General features: G+C 46.9%; 1 protein-coding gene across 1 annotated transcript in view; it reads right to left on the bottom strand.

Annotated features, from left to right (window-relative positions):
- Nucleotides 1–6,613: 6,613 nt before the first annotated feature.
- GALR3 (galanin receptor 3) overlaps nt 6,614–23,215 on the bottom strand; it is a 46,123-nt gene continuing 29,521 nt past the window's right edge. Inside the window, exon 3 of the mRNA XM_069736940.1 lies at nt 6,614–8,614. Within this exon, the coding sequence (XP_069593041.1) occupies nt 7,807–8,614 (808 nt within the window). The 3' untranslated portion in view covers nt 6,614–7,806. The remainder of the gene's footprint in view (nt 8,615–23,215) is intronic.

Here is a 23,215-nt window from a genome sequence, read left to right as displayed (position 1 = left end):
ATGAACGCTCGTGTCACACAGCCGCTTATGTGCTTTTAATGGGGGGAGAGTGGAGAACGCTTCCACTGGATTCTTCTGCCATTGAATTTTCTTCCCTGCGAAAATAGGTATTAGGCGTCTGAATTCAAGCTGCGCAATATTTATCTCCTCCAACATCATCTATCAAGGGACAATTAGGATGCACCTACTCACATGACATTGGTATTGTCGACCACCGTGAATAAGTGTCTCCCCAAGGGTCTCCGACCCCTTACCTTCCCAGCATCCGAATAATGACATGAGTCTCAAGTTGGATATAATTGGCCACAGCGGCCTTTATTATAAACAAACAAAACATTTAACCGTAACATGATCTGGGAAGGGGTCCTTGAAGCTAAAAGTCTGGTGTTAACCATAGTATAAACAAGTGGACAAGAGACCAACCGTAGATTACTCTCAGACGTTACCCCACAGGCTCGAGAGCACCAAAATACCCTGAAGGATTACCCTTGTCCACTTCCAACATAGGAATCTGGCCCACCGTTACCAAGATTCCCCCAAATCACCAGACCCGCAACCAAAACTTATACCAACTGGAGAATCCGTATCCCGACGGACCCCCCAGGCCAATTTAGCACCAACTCCAAGGACCCCTCCCCCCGCCACCACGAGGATACTTGACCCCATCAAGTATCCGAGACCCCACCAACCTTAGCCGCTATGGCCCGCTCAATTCCAGACTGCAGCCCAAGGGTCCACAAGTCAATGCCCACCGCGTTCAGATGAATGCCATCACCCAAAAGATATTGGTCCCCACCACACTCCAAATCAAAATGATGCACGGCAAAGCCCCCATTCCGTACGACAAAACCAGTCACGGCCCGATTCACGTTGATGCGGGCCTTATTAATCTTGTCCACCGACCTAGCGTACCTCCAGGATTTCTGTGGAACAATCTCCGACCACACAATATACATATCCCAAAAAGAGACCCATAACCGTAGCAAGTCATGTTTAATGTCCCGGATCAACTCACTGCAAGGACGAACTCCCAAGTCGTTTCCCCCAACGTGTAAAACCAAAATGTCGGGAGGCCTGTCCAACCGCACGCCATTGTGTACCTCCTCCAGGACACTGTTCCAACCTAAGCCCGGAAACCCCAACCACCTGATGACGGCCACGTCCCTGGAAAAGCCGAGCTGTCTTCCATCCCGTCGGACGTCTGCTCGCTTTGCGCCCCAGTACAAGTAAGAGTGGCCGACAATCCACACCAACAGCGAGGATGAACCTGAAAAACATAAACAACTTAGGCACGCGCCAACAACGAGTACAAAGACCGACAGTCACCAGCCTCTCAGGGCCTCACGTAACTCTGATAACGACCAGACTCCCACCGCTCTATCCTCTGTGCCACCGCAGGAGCCAAACCACTCCGCGCCGCCTCCGTAGCGGCCCCGATCTGAAAATAATGCCAGGCGAACCTGGAATAATCCACGCCAATGGCCTGCAAAGACTGCCGAAAAACCACTACAAACTGGTATTTAGACAGAAAAGACCCGTCCTCATGACGTAACAAAGGCCCATCACCCCGCGGGTGAAGCCTATCAAAATCCTGCCAGCAACGGACAGGACACATAACGGACCCGGGAACGGCGCCCAAAACCACCCTTTTACCCCGTCCCGCCTGATCCGTCTTAGACTTCCGAATCCAAAATTGCAACGACCCCTCGGAAACAAAAAAGTCCCCCGCCCAAAGGCCCCTTGACGAAATGTAGTGGGAGACACCAACTCCCCCACCCTCAAGGCCCCGTAAAAGGCCAACGAGAAAGCCAGGCGAAATAGCGCAACCTCAAAACCGGAAACACATATATCGCCCAGACGTGCCCCCAACCGCACCAACATCTCAAAAGACACCGGGCGCCTGCAATCGCCACGGCTACCCGTTCTTCTCAACCCCTTCGCAGCTTGCTTTACCAAAAAGGACTTCGTCAAGTCCTGCAGGCCCCGGAGCCTGAAACCAAAAGCTAAAGCCGCTATCATCCTATCAACCTTTGCTGCCGACCATCCCTGGTCCACCCCGTCCCTCATCCACAACAACAACACCCCCACTTGTTACCGACCAGTACCCGCAACGCCACAAGACGCCAACCAGCTCTCCCATGAACTCCATACCGCCTGATAACACGACCACGTACTCGGCATCAAGGACGCTTGAATTAAAGGTTCTGCAGCCCGGACACCACGCTCCAAAGCTCCGCTGGGCATTCCATCCCCGTCTCCGCGGCCTCCGGAGCCAGCGACCGAAAACGCTCCCACTGGAAACAAGACAGAGAATTGGCAATGCAGTTATTAACACCGGGCACGTGTGATGCTGTGAAATAAGCATTCAAGGATAAACAAGACAAGACCAACCGCCGAAGAACTCTGATCACGGGGGGCGACGCTGTTGTCAAGCTGTTACTGGCACACACGACCGCCATATTATCACAGTTAAAGCGCACCCTTTTGTTTCGAAAATCGTCGCCCCAAAGCTGCACTGCCACCAAAATCGGAAAAATCTCCAACAAAGTAATGTTCCGTACCAACCCTGTTTCAAACCAAGCTTTCGGCCATCGAGCAGCAGACCAACGGCCCCCGAAAAAGGCCCCAAATCCAATACCGCCTGACGCGTCAGTAAACAAATCCAAATCCGCGTTACCCTCTGCTTCCTCCATCAACAATGAACGCCCGTTGTAACAGGACAAAAAACGGTCCCAAACCTCCAAGTCAGCCTTGTGTTCGGACGACAAACGAACAAAATGATGTGGGGCGCTAGCCCATCTATGTGAAAAAATCCTCCCCATTGGGATAATTCGGCATGCAAAATTCAATTTTCCCATAAGCGACTGCACCTCTCGCAGCGGCAATTTCTTCAAACGTCTAGCACGGGCCACCTCGTCTCTCAATACCCAAAAAAGGCAGACTCGAGCACGGACCCTCAGTCTTGCTCGGTGCCAGCGGGACCCCAAAATGCTCAGCAACCCAAACAACCGTCCTCAACAGGACCTCACAACATTGCGACTGATCAGGACCTATGCACAAGAAGTCGTCCAAATAATGAATCACTGAATCCAAACCGGACACAACCTGCACCACCCACTCCAAAAAAGAACTGAAGGCCTCAAAATAAGCGCACAACAGCGAACAGCCCATCGGCAAACAACGGTCAACATAAAATTCGCTGTCCCAATAACAGCCTAACAACCTCTCGCTATCGGGGTGAACCGGCAATAAACGAAAGGCCGACTCAATGTCGGTCTTAGCCAACAATGCCCCTCTACCACAACTGCGCACCCACCTGGCTGCCTCATCAAAAGACGTATACACCACCGAACAAAGCTCTGGATCAATCCCTTTGGAATTACCCTCTGGCTTCCCTTTTTTCTTAAAACACTTGGAGGCTCCGTGCGAAGCGCCGTTGCAGTTCGAGCACAAATGCTTGAACTTACAAGTCGCTCCGAACTTGCACTGGCCCTCATTGAACTGCCAACAAACTCCGTGCTTCTGGCCGCCAGATTGTCCCAACTGACCCCCGTCTCCTAAAGAGGAACCCTGCTAAGCCGTTTGGCCAGAAGTTCCGGCCCCGCTTTGAAAGGAGTGACCAAACTTTGTTGGCACCATCACCCGTAACCACAAACCAATGTCCTTCTGATCCCACCGGATCACTGGACGGACCGCCTTCCGCTGCCGGAACTGCTCATCGTATCGTAATCATGCTTGCCCACCATAGGCCCTATGCGCCTCACCTATGGAATCCATATAACAAAACAAGGCGGAGCAATTCTCGGGAGCCTTCTCGCCAATAACGCTTGCCAAAATCGCGAATACCTGAAGCCAATTTACAAACATCTGAGGAATAAGGCGCCATCGCCGCTTTTCCTCGTCCTCCTTCTTACTATCTTCCTTTTTACTCTTATCAAGGTTAAATTTTTCCAACGGCAAGAGCGAAAATATCTCGACATACTCGTCCTTCCAAATCTTCTCACACACCTTCTTTTTCAAGTGCGCCCCCAACGGCCCTTCAAAGCAAACATACACCTTGCCCCGCGCCTTATCATCCAACCAAATTCCCCCTCCTTCTCTTTCTCAGCCTGGACAGATACCGAGACTGGCTCGGTCAACCTGCCCGATTCGGCAGACCCGCTGCCGGATAACGCCAACCCCGGATCAGACGATCCGACACAAGCTGACAAAGGGGATGGCCCTGGCCTACCACTGCCAACCGTGACAACAGCTCACGTACACCCGACAACAACTCCCCCACCCCCTCACGACTCGCATCAGCCCGCATACCGACTCCATCACCCCGCTCCACATACCCCTCAACCCGATTCACAGAAGTCAAAGTCGTCGTCGAAAATGCCGGGGACAAACAATACATAGATGGATTCTCACCAGGCTGCGAGGGAGCTGTGATCCCCCCAGCCACAGACGCTGTCGCCGTCCAGCCGTCTCTCGATCCCAAAGCTGTCCTTAGGCCTTCCCGGACATGAACTTCGCTCCACAATACTGCTCCAACCGATCCGCCCCCTGTGGAGGGGACCATGCCGAATCCGTCAGCCGAGGTGACCGCCTGATGTCCTGTAGGCCCAGACCCGGACCCGCCATCCGAAACGCTGCCGTCTGACGCCGCCACTCGAGAGGATGCAGGTCCGGTCGCCCGTGCTTGAAGGGAATGGTGCCCCCTGGTCGTGTCCAGCAGCCCCGCTGGGTCTGGGGCGCTGCCCGTCGCTGCCGCTGGGATGCTCCCCCGCCGTCTCACGCTGCCGCAGGAAGCAGGCCGCCTGGCCTGGTCATCACTGCGGCGGCCCGCCGTGACATCGCTCCGGCCGTTAGGAGTTCTGGCGTGCATAGGCCCCGCCCCCCGGCATGCTGGGGGAGAAGGCCCAACTGCTGCCGCAGGCCTCAGCGCAGCTGGCGGATTCCTCCCAGACCGTGGCCTGCTGGGGCGCTTCTGAGTAGGCACGCGGCCTGGAGGGTCCTCTAAGGGGCTCCTGCACCGCCGCCGAGACACCGGGGTGACATCGGGGGATAAGCACTCCGGGGGCCGAACCCGCCTGGACCGCCGCTCACTGGGCCCGCCCGCCGTGGGATCCGCACCGCCGCTGCCGCTGCCACCGCCGAGGATGCCGCAGGCCTCAGCGCAGCTGGCGGATTCCTCCCAGACCGCGGCCTGCTGGGGCACTTCTGAGCAGGCACGCGACCTGGAGGGTCCTTTAAGGGGCTCCTGCACCGCCGCTGAGACACCGGGGTGACATCGGGGGATAAGCGCTCCAGGGGCTGAACCCGCCTGGACCGCCGCTCACTGGGCCCGCCCGCCGTGGGATCCGCATTGCCGCTGCCGCTGCCACCGCCGAGGATGCTGGACACCTGAGCCTCCAACCAGCCTGGAGGCTGTGACACCGCCGCCCGCAGCTGTGACAGGACTCCTTCAATGGCCACCATGGTAAGCTGCTGGTGCTTGGTGCTTCCTGCTCACAGGTCCTCAGAGCGGGAAGTGACCGGCTCCTCCCCCCACTCACCCCATACCCTCTCCAGGCCAGCACTAACCCTCCCCTAAGAGCGAAACTCCACGCCCCCTTTTTCCCTGCTCCAAACCCCCTGTCATGTCGGCTTTAACGTACGCCGCCCGGGGAGGGGGTGGGGCGGCTCGCTCCAGCCTGGTCTTTACATCGTCGCCTGGTCACACCAAAGTTAGAGCATTCGGCCAACATTGACCTATTGTGTCTATAATCTAATGGCATTTGGAGTGGGCAAACTCTACATCTCCCGATCCTGTTAATAGCAATACAATTACAGCATTCGAAAAAAGACTAAATACTTAAAGGAACCAGTCACCAGGTTTTTGCCACTTAATCTGAGAGAAACAAATTGTAGAGACAGATTCATAAAAACTGGTGAAGCACATGCCTGTCGTAGTGAAGTGCCCGCTGGACTACACTGAGCTCATTTATTAAGCGGCGTGTGCCACTTAATGAATTTGATCAGTGGACATAACTATGCCCGTCCCATCAGTATCCCTCCCATAGTACATCCATATTGGCGTTTCTGGCCGGGACTGCCATACAAATGTCAAGAGTCACAATATTTTACAGAACTCCCAAGTTGTGCTAAAATGTTGTAGCTTATCATCGTCTTTACTCCAGATCTCTGGTTTAAACACCAAATGAATCACCCACAGAATCATTGATTCCAGTGATTTATCACTTACTTGGCTGCTTGCTGTAGTTTTGAAAAAAATATTGTTTTATCCTAAAGAGACTATCAATACAGGACTAGTAAATCTGCTGCCACGTAGTGTCCTCCATATTTATGAGCTTTGTATAATGACACTACCACCACTGATTGGCAGCTTTCTGCCTATGCACAGTATACTCAGAAAGCTGCGGTGTGCGTGGGGTTTTTCAACGCTCAGCTTTAGAGGACTGCTAGATCTGCAGCAGAAAAAATAGTGATTTTATCAAAACTGCAGCAAGCAGCCCAGTAAGTGATGTATCGCTGGAATCAGGGTCTTTGCCCCTATTTCATGCTGCTCTCAGATGGGGTAGTAAAAACCTTGTGACAGATTAAATAATAACAAATAGCATTATGGGTTTAAAGTTGCTTTAACAATGAAAGATGCATACAGTAATTGAGCTAGAAAAAGTGTGCAACCGTGATAAAGCATAGCTGGCAAAAGTAGACAGGTTTTGCCTACGAAGTCTAAAAAGGTTGTAGGACATGTTACACATATAGTTTAGTTTAATGGTAAGTCAATGCTAAAATATTTGTTAAAGGGAGTCTGTCAGCAGAATACATCTTTAAAAAAGCAATAGTATCAGACCTAAAAAATGTTTAGATATTAATTGAGAAAACGCTTTTGATCCATCTTTGTTAGACTTGTTTATCAGACATAAATCTGACTTACAGTACATCGTTCTATTTTCGGGATCGAGGCTTCTGACCTCATAGGTCGGAATATAAAGGAGCACGACTAATTGGAACAGCAGCAACATTGTTATTGACGATATTGTCAATACTACTCGTGTGATCGGAGATTGCAGAGGTATGGATCGACAGTACAGGAAAATATTCTTCTTTTTCTTGCCTGTTAAATGTCAGGTTTGAAGACCCTGGAAGTCATTGAGGTCACGTTGCATTTATCATTTTATTTCTTTCACTCCGGTGGAGCATTACGGTAGCACAGCTCTTAGTGAACATAATTGACACAGATTCTGCTTCACTCTCAGAAGATAAAAGTTCTAAGAATCGAACTTAAAATACCTGTGGCCACGGGATAAAATTAGCAGCATTATACAGTGCAGGAATAATATAGCAATTATACCTTCACCCCATGGATGAAAGTCAAAGTGCAGGCAGTACAATGTAAAGCTCAAGAAAAGGAACCGGAGCTGCTCAATTCTTATAGAATTTTCCATCTGTTACTAGGGTAATTTTTTTTTAGCGGAATGGCACCTTGAAGTTGCAGGCATGGTCATTTATTGATCATTCAGATAATATCATATCTTATCCATGTTGCCTGAGGTAGGATATGGAGTTGTAATATGCAACACCATCTGGAGAGCCAGCGAGTGGGGAAGCGGCATTTTTTGCTGAAGCTGCTTTTGGGTGCAACCCAGGGGCGGACATACCATTGGTGCAACTTGTGCAGCCACACAGGGGACCAAAAGGTAAGGAGGCCCACTTCCACCAACAAATCAGGTGAAGTTGTGCTTTATGATGAGCCATTTGGCCCATATATTGTTCTTGCCTGTGTCTGCCACTGGTGCAACCATTGAAAGTTCCTTTTTATGATGCCTGTGTTGTAAAACCAACAGTTTTGGGCAATCGCGTCCCCCAACTTCCTCCAACCATTCCACGGCTCGATGATTCCTCCGGGCTACCAATCTCTATACCTTCTTCTCTTGGTGTTCTTCCACCACGGGCAGTTTCTTCCTGAACTTGGGTAACCTCTGTATGTCCAGCGTAAAAACCAGCTACTGTGTTTGCAGCCTGCACTGCATGGACTTTGTTGCGTGCCCGCTTTTGAGTCAGCATACACGTGAAAACTTGCTTGAACCTTTTTCGAAAGTGCTTGGAGATAAGAGCGTAAACAATAGGATTCAGGCATGAGTTAGCGTAGGACATACAATGGGACACAAGGCGGAAGGCATATGTAGCCCTGTTGAAGGGAAAGTGTCCAAACCAGAAGCACAGGATGACTAAGTGATGAGGCAGCCAACAGATGCAGAAGAGCACAGCCACTATCACTATCATTTTGGTCACTTTGTGCTTTGCTTTTCGAGACTCAGATACGGTCTTCACGGGATCCACTGAAGTCCACAGAAAGCAGATGGTCCTAGCATAAGACAACCCAAGAATAAGTACAGGTAAAAGGTACCCAAAGACAAAGGTTGATACATCCATGATCTTTCTTCTACGGTCTTCCCAGTTTGGAATACAAATAGGCACTTCATTGTAAAGAATGATGTGATAGTAGCTCAAGTAAGGGCCAGCAAACAAGATAGAAAGGGCCCATATAACGGCAATGGCTGCCAGGGCATTTCTAGCTGTACGGAGGTCTCTCGATTTAAGTGGGTAGCGGATGGCCAAATACCTGTGGATGGAGGGAAATTAAGACAAAAATTAGTAAGATAATAAATGTGAAATAAATATATCAGTAGAAATCATTTTAAAACAGAGTTAATGATTGAAAGTGTCAACATCTAGTTCTATGTCAATAAATTATTCAGATGATTAACTATCATTACATAGTGGCAAGTTATCAAATAAACCAATAAATGTTTAAAAAAATGTTTGAGTTCTTTAAATCACCTGGGTTACACATTATAAATATAGAGAAAATATATTGCACTGATCAGTTATTATGTGCCAGTCAGTATCTCATGATCATTCTGATATAAGGCTACCATCCAAGAACAATTCAAAACCAGATTACAAGAGCCACCAGAATATCAAGGAATCATCTCCAACACTACAAAGCTAAAGAAGAAAACAACTGGGTGCCTCTAGTAGTCACCTACAATCCAAATCTAGAGGTGCTAAAGGGAGCTGCACAGAAATTACTACAAAAAGATGCCCGATTACAATCCATTTTTCCTGATCCCCCACTACTGTGTTTTAGGCAGCCCCCAAATCTAAGAAGCATCATTGTCAGAAGCTTCCTGTCCTCTCCAACAGCTACAGGAACAAGCTGGAAAGCGCGGACTGCGCAGGTGCCGATCCCGGCAGCAGGAGGACCAAGAAAATGGCGGTGGAAAGGAATCAGGTGGCGCAAGTAACAAATTGCTGTGGCATGAAGCTGTGGCACTTCATGCCACAGCAATTTGTTACTTATGCCACCTGATTCCTTTCCGCCGCCATTTTCTTGGTCCTGCTGCCGGAATCGGCGCCTGCGCAGTCCGCCCTTTCCGGTGCCATTTTCTTGAAGACACACTGCAGTGTGTCTTCAAGAAAATGGCGCCGGAAAGCGCGGACTGCGCAGGCCCCGATTCCAGCAGCATGTCTTCAAGAAAATGGCGCCGGAAAGCGCGGACTGCGCAGGCGCCGATTCCGGCAGCAGGAGGACCAAGAAAATGGCGGCGGGAAGGAATCAGGTAGCGTGTGCACAGGATCCGCACATGACAGAAAGGGGGTGCAGGATGGAAGCAGCACATGACAGGATGGGGACGCAGGATGGAGCAGCACATGACAGAATGGGGACGCAGGATGGAGCAGCACATGACAGGATGGGGACGCAGGATGGAGCAGCTCATGACAGAATGGGGACGCAGGATGGAGCAGCACATGACAGGATGGGGACGCAGGATGGAGCAGCACATGACAGAATGGGGACGCAGGATGGAGCAGCACATGACAGAATGGGGACGCAGGATGGAGCAGCACATGACAGGATGGGGACGCAGGATGGAGCAGCACATGACAGGATGGGGACGCAGGATGGAGCAGCATATGACAGGATGGGGACGCAGGATGGAGCAGCACATGACAGAATGGGGACGCAGGATGGAGCAGCACATGACAGGATGGGGACGCAGGATGGAGCAGCTCATGTCAGAATGGGGACGCAGGATGGAGCAGCACATGACAGGATGGGGACGCAGGATGGAGCAGCACATGACAGAATGGGGACGCAGGATGGAGCAGCACATGACAGGATGGGGACGCAGGATGGAGCAGCTCATGACAGAATGGGGACGCAGGATGGAGCAGCACATGACAGAATGGGGACGCAGGATGGAGCAGCACATGAAAGGATGGGGACGCAGGATGGAGCAGCACATGACAGGATGGGGACGCAGGATGGAGCAGCACATGACAGGATGGGGGCTCAAGATGGAGCAGCACATGACAGGATGGGGACGCAGGATGGAGCAGCACATGACAGGATGGGGACGCAGGATGGAGCAGCTCATGACAGGATGGGGACGCAGGATGGAGAAGCACATGACAGAATGGGGACGCAGGATGGAGCAGCACATGACAGAATGGGAACGCAGGATGGAGCAGCACATGACAGGATGGGGACGCAGGATGGAGCAGCTCATGACAGAATGGGGACGCAGGATGGAGCAGCACATGACAGAATGGGGACGCAGGATGGAGCAGCACATGACAGAATGGGAACGCAGGATGGAGCAGCACATGACAGGATGGGGACGCAGGATGGAGCAGCACATGACAGGATGGGGACACAGGATGGAGCAGCTCATGACAGAATGGGGACGCAGGATGGAGCAGCACATGACAGGATGGGGACGCAGGATGGAGCAGCACATGACAGAATGGGGACGCAGGATGGAGCAGCACATGACAGGATGGGGACGCAGGATGGAGCAGCTCATGACAGAATGGGGACGCAGGATGGAGCAGCACATGACAGAATGGGGACGCAGGATGGAGCAGCACATGAAAGGATGGGGACGCAGGATGGAGCAGCACATGACAGGATGGGGACGCAGGATGGAGCAGCACATGACAGGATGGGGGCTCAAGATGGAGCAGCACATGACAGGATGGGGACGCAGGATGGAGCAGCACATGACAGGATGGGGACGCAGGATGGAGCAGCTCATGACAGGATGGGGACGCAGGATGGAGCAGCACATGACAGAATGGGGACGCAGGATGGAGCAGCACATGACAGGATGGGGATGCAGGATGGAGCAGCACATGACAGGATGGGGACACAGGATGGAGCAGCTCATGACAGAATGGGGACGCAGGATGGAGCAGCACATGACAGAATGGGGACGCAGGATGGAGCAGCACATGACAGAATGGGGACGCAGGATGGAGCAGCACATGACAGGATGGGGACGCAGGATGGAGCAGCACATGACAGGATGGAGACCATATACCAATATAAATGCTCGCCACCCAGGCGTAGAACGGGTTCAATAGCTAGTGTATATATATATAGAGTAGTGTAAGGGTGTTAATATACTCACCAATAGGCATCTTTCCCAGTTTCTAGTATCGTTCTGAACTTCTTTTGGGTCAAGTGACCTCGTCATATAGACCTACACTATAAAAATTACTTTTGGCTCAAACATAAGAGTCCTGTGTGGTCTAGGGAGTCAAAATCGAAGTCACATGAGTGAGAAGAGGACCGGAGCTGAGCTGGAAACTGGTGAAGACAGCGATTGGTATTTTAATGTACTTACACAACCTTATAGATACATTTACTCAGCTTTAGGGCATACAAAATGTCATGGGTGTGCCTCTTTAAGCTAGCATAGGCTTATCCACTTATTTCCTGATGCCCTAAAGCAGCCACATGTACTGCATCGATGGTACGTACGCCTTTAGTAACAAGTTTAGCAGTTGCTATGAGACCTGAACGTCATTCATTTAGTGATCATGATGGAATGAAAACATAGAGAACAATGGGAAATGTATGAGTGCAGATGACCATGAACTGAAGGGCACGCAAAGACAAAACAAGTCATATTTTCATGTCCTGAACCCATCTGCTTACGAAGGTAGTCATAGTGGAAAGTGGGAATCCATTCCTTGATTTCTAACAATACCTCACTATTATACAACCTTGTTCTAAAGTGTAGAAAATATTAATTTAAAAGTACAATCATTTATCAGTAACTGCATAAAACCTTTTGACTGAAGATGTGTATGATACAAATGATACACATGTGAACAGGCTGTAGTAATTAATTTTTATAATTATATTCTATTTCGCCATAATGATGTTTAAAATTCATGCACGGTATTCAGTGTTTGCATACATCTTGGTGCACACAGTTTTCTGTTGCACTCTTTAGTTTGTTGATGTACATACAGTATCTTCATAATTAATGAAGATAAGTTGCATAACTTTATGGACTCATATGCAAATCATATGAAATGTCTGCCATTGACCTTAATTTTAAAAACACATATACTATTCATATATTTATGGCATATTGGACTGTGTATTAAAGTGGTGCTTGTAAGTTTACGAACCCTTCAGAATTTTCCTTATTTCTGCATAAATTCAGGAGATTTCCACCCTAAGCAAGGCCGGCGTCACCACTCGGGGCACCAGGGCAAGTTCCGGGGCCCTGGACAAATGGGAAGGGGGCCCCCTCTTCATTGGGGACACATATACGGGCCCCCTCAAATAAACACCTCTCCCAGTTCCATACTGCTCCTTTTTCTTTAGCGTCTTCTGACTTTGTGACGTCTCAGGGCAGAGGGCGCAATGACGACACTACAGCACACGCTCTGCACTGAGCAGTGTAGAGAATCAGAAGATGCTTAGGCGACCGCAGGAGCAGGAGATGAAAGGCAAGTTTTTGATTATTTATTTTTTATGTATGTAGCAATATATGGGGCCATTGTACTGTATGGACCATTATATGGGGTCATTATACTCTATGGAGCACTATATTAGACTATTATATACTGTATGGAGCAATATATGGGGACATTATATTGTATGGAGCATTATACAGGGTCCATTATTGTATATGTAGCATTATATGGGGCCCATTATACTGTAAGGAGCACTATGTGGGGCCCATTACACTGTATATAGTATTATGTGGGGCTCATGATACTGTATGGAGCAATATATGAGGCCCATTATACTGTATGACCCATTATTCTATATGGAGCATTATATGGGGCCAATCTTTATCTTTTTCTTTAGAAAGCGCTAACATATTTTGCGGCGCTTTACAGTTTTGCACACATTAACATTGCTGTCCCCATTGGGGCTCACAATCTAAATTCCCTATCAGTATGTCTTTGGAATGTGGGAGGAAACCAGTGTACCCAGAGGAAACCCACGCAAACACAGGGAAAACATACAAGCTCCTTGCAGATGTTGTCCTTGGTGGGATTTGAACCCAGGACACTAGCGCTGCAAGTCTGCAGTACTAACCACTGAGTGACCGTGCCACACAATATACTGTATGGAGCATTATATAGGGTCCATTATTTTGTATGGAACAATATATGGGGCCCTTAATAGTGCATGGAACAATATGTGGTGCCCATAATACTGGATGGTGGACTATGTGATGCCCATAATGCTGTATAGAGGATTATGTGGTGCACATAATACTGTATGGAGGACTATGTGGTGCCCATAATATTGCATGGAAGACTATACTGTCTGGTCTAAAATGAAAAGTCTGCAATCACTCTATGTGCCACTCTATGCGACTGCAGACCTTTCAATCCCCCCTGCGCATGCAGTGTGCACTGCAAGAATTTGCGGGTTTCTGAGCTATTGTAAACTTTACAATAGATATCATTCATGTAATGTAAGAAGTAAATGAAATCTTTGGCATTGTAATATACCTATATTTCTCTGCCATATCTGTGCATCATGAACTGTGGTATGTGTTAAAGGGGGGCCCCACTGAGACTCGTTCGCCCCCCGGGGCCCAAGGAAACGTAGAGCCGGCCCTGACATTAAGTAATAAAAGCATTATCTATTATTATCTATTTGGAGAACCAAAAATCAAACAAATGAGTCATATCTGCGAATGTCAATAGTATATGAACTTTTGCTTTCAGTATCTTGGGTTAACTCATTGTGCAGCAATAATTATATACTGTATATGCAAATTGCCTCTTCTGAGAAAAAGAGGACTTAAACTCTATAGCGCCACCTGTTGGAAGTAGCGATCCTACAAGGCACAATCAACCCTTTAACGAGTCGTGCAATATGACTTAGGATAAAAGCCAAATCAGTATCTCAATTCGCAGACACGGTGTTTCGGGCTGTTGGCCCTCGTCAGTGTGAAGCATGAGAACTGATTTGGCTAGATGAGAGGCTCTGGACTGGGGTCTAAGGGGTATCGTTTCTCCTTGTGGAGAGTGACATATGAGCTCTGGCTTGTCAAGGTAAGGAGGCTTATTCGCCGTGCAATGCTCCTCTGGGAAATTTAATATGCAAATTGCCTCTTCAGAGAAAAAGAGGACTTGAACTCTATAGCGCCACCTGTTGGAAGTAGCGATCCTACAGGTCACAATCAACCCTTTAACGAGTCGTGCAATATGACTTAGAATAAAAGCCAAATCAGTATCTCAATTTGCAGACACGGTGTTTCGGGCTGTTGGCCCTCGTCAGTGCGAAGCATGAGAACTGATTTGGATCAGTTTTTTATTTTGATGCAATGTGCATCACCAACACATTTTTTCATTATAAATAGCGGTCTAATCATCTGCAAAACGCACTTTATATAGTTAGATCATACCTGCTCATTTAGTCATAAGAGTGTGCTTCATATCATTCAGTCATGATTGTCACGGCACACGCAATTTTAATTATGTTTTAGGGGGTTGCGCCGATGTCCCTCAAATCAGCTTTGAAAAATACTGCACTTGTGCAGTGTGTATTGTGAAGTCGCACTTGAGCAGTGTCGATCGGTGAGCCGTACATGTGCCGTGACGAGCAGCTCCCTGCGCGTGTGCACTAGAGCTGTGTGTAGTACCTAGCTTCACTGACTGTGTGTGCCCAAAGTCGCTCATTAAAGCACAAACGTGGGGAGCCACACATCACGGTGCATGTACGGCTCCTTGGTTGACACTGCGCGAGTGCAGGATTTTTCAAAGCGGATTTGAATGACGTTGGCGCAACCCCGGGAAAATCATTCAAATTACGTGGGCAGTGACAACCGTAACTGAGTGAAATGAAGCACACCCCTATGACTAAATAAGCAGGTATGATCTAACTTTTGAAAGTGTTTTTGCACATGATTAGACCACCGTTTTTAAGGAAAAAAATGTGTTAGTGATGCACATTTCATCACTAACAATGCACTGGGGACAATTTACATGCTAAAAAGGACATAACAGGTTCAATTTAAGTGTCCTCCTGATGAACATTAACATTAGCTAATCTGAGATATGCCTTTGGTTGCTTAGAGATTACCTTGGGTTCCTTTGTGACTTTGCTGACAGTTAGTTGCCTTACTCATAGAATGATTCTTGATGGTTAATCATTCATGGGAACTCTTTTGAAATGGTTTTGAAACCTTTTTCAGCCAGATGAAAAACATCTCTTCTTTTGTAGTACTCAGAGATTTCCTTTGCTTGTGCCATGATACACTTCCACAAACGTGTTGTGGAGATCAGACTATGATACATCCCAGTTCTTTAACTGCTTCCTAACTGCTCACTATACAAAAATGTTAGCGCTTGCTGGGCTTTGAGCAGCACCGACGTTTATGAGTTGTCAGTGGTCTTGCAGCGCTCAAAACCCCCAGGGTCCTGCAAGCACTATGATTCCTGTGCAGAGCAGTATCTCGGACAGGTGACATCAATCTGATCACAGATTCTGATCACAGATCTGATCACATCACGGGGAATCCTGCGCTGTCATGGCAGCCGGAGGTCACGTGATGACCTCTGGGTCTGCCAACCACAGTTGGCTTGTTAGATTCAGCCAGCAGCTGAGTCTAACAAGTGATCTGACAGTGTAAAAATGTCAGCACTCATTCAATGTAATACACGTGTATTGCATTGTATGAGACCAGTGATCAGAGAAATAAAAATTGAAGTAAAAGAGTAAAAAAATTAAACTGTTTTTTTAAACTATTAAAAAAACAAATACATTTAAAAAACAGTAAAAAATATTAAACCAATACATACATATATTTATGTAAAAACAAAAAAGTACACATATTTGGTATAGTCACGTCAGGAACGACCTGACCTATAAAAATGTCATACTAGTTAACTACAACAGTGCACACCGTAAGAAACGAAGCAAAAACCTTTGCTTTTTCATCATGCAGCTGAACAAAAGGTAGAATAAAATGTGATCAAAAAGTCATATCAAAATAAAAATGGTAGCAATGAAAATGTCATCTTGTCCCATAAAAAAAAACAAGTCATCATACAGCTCCACAGCAGAAAAATGAAAAAGTTATAGCTCTCAGAATAAAGCGATGAAAAAAGAATTATTTTCTTATAAAATAGTTTTTATTGTGCAAAAGCGTCAAAGATATAAATGGGCTATCACTGCAACCGTACTGACCTGAAAAATTAAGCAGCCTATCAATTTTACCACACGCGGAATTACATTAAAAAAAATAATTCCTGAATTGCTGTTTTTTGTTCATTCCATCTCCCAAAATCGGAATAGAAAGCGATTAAAAAATTTAATGTGCTCAAAAATGGTACCAATAAAACACTCAACTCGTCCCGCAGAAAAGGAGCCCTAACATGACTCTGTCGGCTGAAATATGAAAAAAATTATAGCTGTCAAAATATGGTGATGCAAAAACTTGTTTATGTAAAAAAAAGTGTCTTTTAGTGTGTGACAGCAGCCAAACATAAAAACCTGATATAAATCTGGTATCGCTGTAATCGCACCGACCCGAAGAATAAAGTCGCCTAATCACTTATACCGCATGAGAAACTGCGTTAAAGATAAATAAAACCAATTCTTCACCTATTGTAGATTTGTTCCTTTTGCCTCCAAAAGATCACAATAAGGCTCGGCTCACATTTATCCTGCACACTGCGCTGAGCGCTTACACTGAGGTTTCCGTGTAAATCTCTGAAATATGTGATTCAGACAGAACCTCTGGAGAATCACATATTTTTTTTAAAATATATTTATTTTTTCTGTGATGTGCTGTGCATAAATATGTGATTCTCCAGAATTTCTTTTAGTCTATGCCTGATGAAGAGACCTGTGTAGTCCCTATAATGAGGCAGATGGAGGCATTGTGGATGTCGTCTGACCTGTGATCCGGCGTGTTACTCTTTTCAGTCGTACATAAAAGCAAGGTCCACCAGTTTTGTGCACCTCTGAAAAGAAAGACGCCACTGAACAGAGACCAGATGGCATCCAGAGTAACTCTGCTGCCGCATTTTAGTGAGTCAAGTATAGAAATTTACCGCACACTCAATTCTGGTATGTTGCAAAAAAGGGGTTTGTGCCAAATTTATTCAAATACAATATACAAAAAGTTGCCACATTGAAACTTGTAGAGAGAACCCAACGTTTCGACCCTCCCGGGTCTTATTCATGGGGTTGCTGTGTGAGCTCGTGTCCTGCTGTGTTATCAGCGGCGCTCCCGCGCCCTGCTGTGGGAATGACCTGAGTGTGCGGTAAATTTCTATACTTGATTGACTTAGACCACACGGTCCGTTTTACCAGCACCTCCGTGTCCCAGACTCGAGTGCACACCATTATTCCTGCATTATAGTAAGTGGCTCCTGTGTGGATTTCATCTGAATCCTGTCACTCTGAGATTTAGATGGAAACCCCAAAGTAAGTGCTTAACATAGAGCGCCGCATAAATGTGATCGCAAATGTTATATAAAATGTTGCCAATAAAAGCGTCAATACAATCCACAATAAAAGTAAGTCCCCACTCAGGTCCGTCATCTGTTAATGGAAATAAAGGGTGCTTCCATGTTACTGGTAGTACAAAGTCTCTGGAAAAAGCACTATGGTTCCTCACCCCCCAAAAGAAATTCAGCAAATTCTCCGCTCCCAAATCCAAATGCCCCCTCCCTTCTGAGTCCCAGTGTGCTTAATCCACATTTAGGGCCCACATGTTTGGCATTTATGAAGTGTAACACCCCTGGTTCCTGGTTGTTACAGTGGCATTGCTTTCCTCACGGGGAGAGTGATGTCATGCTTGGAAGCAAGGAAGGATTCCTTTTATAAGGTATTCACAAAAATGCAACATGTTCTTACTCCAGACCAGAAGGGGGAGCTCTGATCCAGTTTATGGCTGGCTCCCCTATATATATTCTGGCTGGAGGGAAAGTAGTCATTCAGTCTGAGAGAGAGTCTGAGAAAGGAAGGAGAGAAGGGGCCGTGCAGGCACGTGGAGTGCTGCAGCTCCTGGAAGGGAGAGCGAAGGACGGAATAAGTTGAGGGGTGCAGTTTTTAGAATGGTGTTACTTTTGGGTATTTTCTGTCATATAGACCCATCAAAGTCACTTCAAATCTCATGTGGTCCCTAAAAAAAATGGTTTTGTAAATTTTATAGAGAAATGAGAAATCGCTGGTCAACTTTTAACCCTTATAACTTCCTAACAAAAAAAAATTAGATTTCAAAAATTGTGCTGATGTAAAGTAGACATGTGGGAAATGTTATTTATTAACTACAGTGCTAAAAAAATAAAGGGAACACTTAAACAACAGAAAATAACTCCAAGTAAATCAAACTTCTGTGAAATCAAACTGTCCACTTAGGAAGCAACACTGATTGACAATCAATTTCACATGCTGTTGTGCAAATGGAATAGAAAACAGATGGGAATTATTGGCAATTATCAAGACAGACTCAATAAAGGAGTGGTTCTGCAGGTGGGGACCACATCTCAGTATCAATGCTTTCTGGCTGATGTTTTAGTCACTTTAGAAGGTTGGTTGTGCTTTCACACTCATGGTAGCATGAGGCAGACTCTACAACCCACACAAGTGGCTCAGGTAGTGCAGCTCATCCAGGATGGCACATCAATGCGAGCTGTGGCAAGAAGGTTTGCTGTGTCTGTCAGCAACAACCCAGCAGCTACCTCAGCCTTTGTGCAAGGAGGAAGAGGAGGAGCACTGCCAGAGCTCTGCAAAATAACCTCCAGCAGGCCACAAATGTGCATGTGTCTGCACAAATGATTAGAAACCGACTCCATGAGGATGGTCTGAATGCCCGATGTCCACAGATGGGGGTTGTGCTCACAGCCCAACACCGTACAGGATGCTTGGCATTTGCTACAGAACACCAGGTTAGGCAAATTCACCATTGGTGCCATGTTCTCTTCACAGATGAAAGCAGGTTCATACTAAGCACATGTGACAGACGTGTCAGAGTCTGGAGACGCAGTGGAGATCTGCCTGAAACATCCTTCAGCATGACCTGTTTGGCAGTGGGTCAGTAATGGTGTGGGGTGGCATTTCTTTGGAGGGCCAACAACCCTCCATGTGCTTGCCAGAGGTAGCCTGACTGCCATTAGGTACCGAGATGAGATCCTCAGACCCCTTGTGAGACCATATGCTGGTGCGGTTGGCCCTGGGTTCCTCCTAAAGCAGGACAATGCCAGACCTCATGTGGCTGGAATGTGTCAGCAGTTCCTGCAAGATGAAGGCATTGAAGCTGTGGACTGGCCCGCCTATTCCCCAGACCTGAATCCGATTGAACACATCTGGGACATCATGTCTCGCACCATCCCCCAACGTCATGTTGCACCAAAGACTGTCCAGGAGTTGGCGGATGCTTTAGTCCAGGTCAGGGAGGAGATCACTCAGGAGACCATCCGCTGCCTCATCAGGAGCATGCCCAGGCATTGTAGGGTGTTCATACAGGCACGTGGAGGCCACACACACTACTGAGCATCATTTCCTTGTCTTGAGGCATTTCCACTGAAGTTGGATCAGCCTGTAACTTCATTTTCCACTTTGATTTTGAGCATCATTCCAACTCCAGATATTGGGATATTGGGATATTAGTTGTGATTTACATTGATAATTTTTAGGTTTTATTGTTCTCAACACATTCCACTATGTAATGAATAAAGATTTACAACTGGAATATTTCATTCAGTGATATCTAGGATGTGGGATTTTAGTGTTCCCTTTATTTTTTTGAGCAGTGTATTTTGTGTCACACAACTCTCTAGTTTAAGGGCATAAAGAATAAAAGTTTGAAAATTGTGAAATTTTCCAAATTTTGGCAAAATGTTCGATATTTTCAGAAATAAATGCAAGTTATATCGAATAAGTGTTATCACTATCATGAAGTACAATACAGTATGTCATGTAAAAACAACCTGAGAATCACTGAGATCCGTTGAAGCGTTCCAGAGTTATTTCCTCATAAAATGACGGTGGTCAGAATAGTAAAAATTGGTCCCGTCACGAAGGCAAAAACAGGCTCTGGCATGGAAGGCTTAAATAAAACAGGTTGCCCACTCATACCTGATTGTCATCTCATTTGTTGAAAACACAAGACTCTCAAATTATTTTCCAATCCTAAAGGTTCACTTACTTTTGCCACTAAGACATGTGATATTGGATAAGTTTCCAATAAAAAAACAAAGTCTAATATATTTGATTTGGTTCTGTTTATCTACTCTTAGGACTTGTCTGAAAATCTGATGTAGTTTTAGGTCAAATTTAGGTAGAAGTACCGAAAAATCTAAAGGTTCACAAACTTTCAAGCACCAATGTAGTTTACCGTGCTCTATAAAGCAAATGACATTAAAGGGGTTGTCCCAAGTTAGCAAGTTACCACCTACAGATATACAGGCTAAGTAAGTTGATTGCTGAAGCCCTTTGAAATGCCCTTTTTGATTGGGGTTTTGGCTGTGCATGTGTACCACCGCATGTTTACCACCACTCCATTCACCGTCTATGGGACTGTCAGAGATTACCAATATAGTGCTTGCTTATCTTTTGCAGTCCTATAGACAATGAATGGTGATTTATTAATCCTTTTAAATTTATGTTAAAAAGTAAATGATAGAATTATTTTTTCACCTCTCAATAGGTGGGTGCACTAGTGACAGTTTCACTGGGATCCAAGTGCTTCAGAGGTCCGAAAGGCTCTAGAGATACCAGTATTAAATGCATCACACAACCAACAAGTTTAATGCGAAAGGTCTAAATCATTTCAGGCAATTAAATGTGTATTTCTGCATATATTGAACATAAGATGCAGTTCATTAAAGACACTTATCACGTAATGATCTCTCTCACTTACACAGGAGGTTCCAGAGAAGTAATGGGCCACATTTAATTGCTGCTTTTATTAGATAACTGTAGAAGGAATTATATATTGCAGAACTAATAAAGTAATTACAGGATCACCTCCGAATGAGTTCTAGGAGAAGGTTGACTGAAAAAGAGGGAGTTCTATTTTTCACAATCCATTATTTGCTTTATGTCATTTTATGTGCAATACAGTCTTTTTTTATCAAGTGCTCGATGAAAAGAACATGCTGTCTAATTGCCCAGTGTAAATGTATTTTTAATTTCTCAACTATCACCACGATCACCCACTGTGGTCACACACTAGCAGAGGACCATTACGCTGCCTTAATTTGCACTTTCTTCTAACATAGTTTAGTGCTCTTCAAATCCTAATAGTAAATGGACTTTGTAGGTGAATAATGATTGGGGATTTAGAGGTCGAAGTTGAACTCCCTAATTAGAGGGACAAGTTTATCCATCTGCCCCATATGAAGAGACTAGGCTTGAGCGAAACGGATCGGACAAATTCAAAAGTCGCTGACTTTTGGCAAAGTCGGGCTTCATGAAACCCGACCCGATCCTAGTGTGGGATCGGCCATGCGGTCGGCGATCTTCGCGCCAAAGTCGCGTTTCGTATGACGCATTTGGCGCCATTTTGTCAGCCAATGAAGGAGCGTGGGAAGAGTGATGACATAGGTCTTAGGGGCGTGCACGCATATCGCCATCTTCTCGCTTGTGCGCTGTAGCGATTTGCAATGTGTAACACCAGCTTTTCTGTTCAGGGACGGAGAGAGAGGGAGAGAGATAGAGAGAGAGAGAGAGAGAGAGAGAGAGATTTCCCATTGACTTTGCATTGGGTTTTGTGTTTCGGTCGATCCCCGACTTTTCGCGATAATCGGCCGATTTCACTCGACTCGACTTTTGAGATAGTCGGGTTTCGTGAAACCCGACTCGACCCTAAAAAAGTAAAAGTCGCTCAACCCTAGAAGAGACCATTACAGTAAATTGTGTGTGATAGTTGGCGATTTTACATTGCGGCTCAGAAGCATCCGTGTCTTTGCTGACCATAGTTTATTGTACCAACATGCATCAAACATGAGGCATTTCGAGAACATTTTTAGGCCATGTTCACACAGTGCGTTTTTTACCGCGGAACCGCGGCGGTTTTGCCGCTGCGGTTCCGCAGCTGTTTTCCATGCAGGGTACAGTACACTGTACCCTATGGAAAACAGGACACACTGTGCACATGGTCCGGAAATTGTAAAAAAAAAGCCGCGCTGAATAGCTCCCGGAAAAAAGAAGGAGCATGTCAATTCTTCTTCCTGAACCGCAGCGGTTCTGCACCCATAGACCTCCATTGTGAGGTCAAAATCGCAGTAAAACCCGCAGATCAAAAATATATCTGCGGGTTTTACTGCGATTTGATGTGCAGAACCGCTGCAGCAGGAAGTGCGGGGGAGCGGGCGGAAGTGCGTGGGCGGAGTGTGGCTGCCCCCCCCATGCTCCGATCCCGCCCCCCGTGCTCCGATGCCCCCCCCCGTGCTCCGATGCCCCCCCCCCAGTGCTCCGATGCCCCCCGTGCCCTAATCTCCCCCCCTTATACTTACCCGGCGTCCCGGTGTCCGTCCGGCCGTCTTCTCCCTGGGCGCCGCCATCTTGCAAAATGGCGGGCGCATGCGCAGTGCGCCCGCCGAATCTGCCGGCCGGCAGATTCGCTCCAAAGTGCATTTTGATCACTGAGATATAACCTATCTCAGTGATCAAAATAAAAAAATAGTAAATGACACCCCCCCCACTTTGTCACCCCCATTGGTAGGGACAATAAAAAAATTAAGAATTTTTTTTTTCTTTTTTTCACTAAGGTTAGAATAGGGTTAGGGTTAGGGGTAGGGTTAGGGGTAGGGTTAGGGGTAGGGTTAGGGGTAGGGTTAGGGGTAGGGGTAGGGTTAGGGTTAGGGGTAGGGTTAGGGGTAGGGTTAGGGGTAGGGTTAGGGGTAGGGGTAGGGTTAGGGGTAGGGGTAGGGTTAGGGG

Source organism: Ranitomeya imitator, chromosome 8 (genome assembly GCF_032444005.1).
Source record: "Ranitomeya imitator isolate aRanImi1 chromosome 8, aRanImi1.pri, whole genome shotgun sequence".
NCBI lineage: Eukaryota > Metazoa > Chordata > Amphibia > Anura > Dendrobatidae > Ranitomeya > Ranitomeya imitator.
This window is presented reverse-complemented; position numbering and strand designations above follow the sequence as displayed.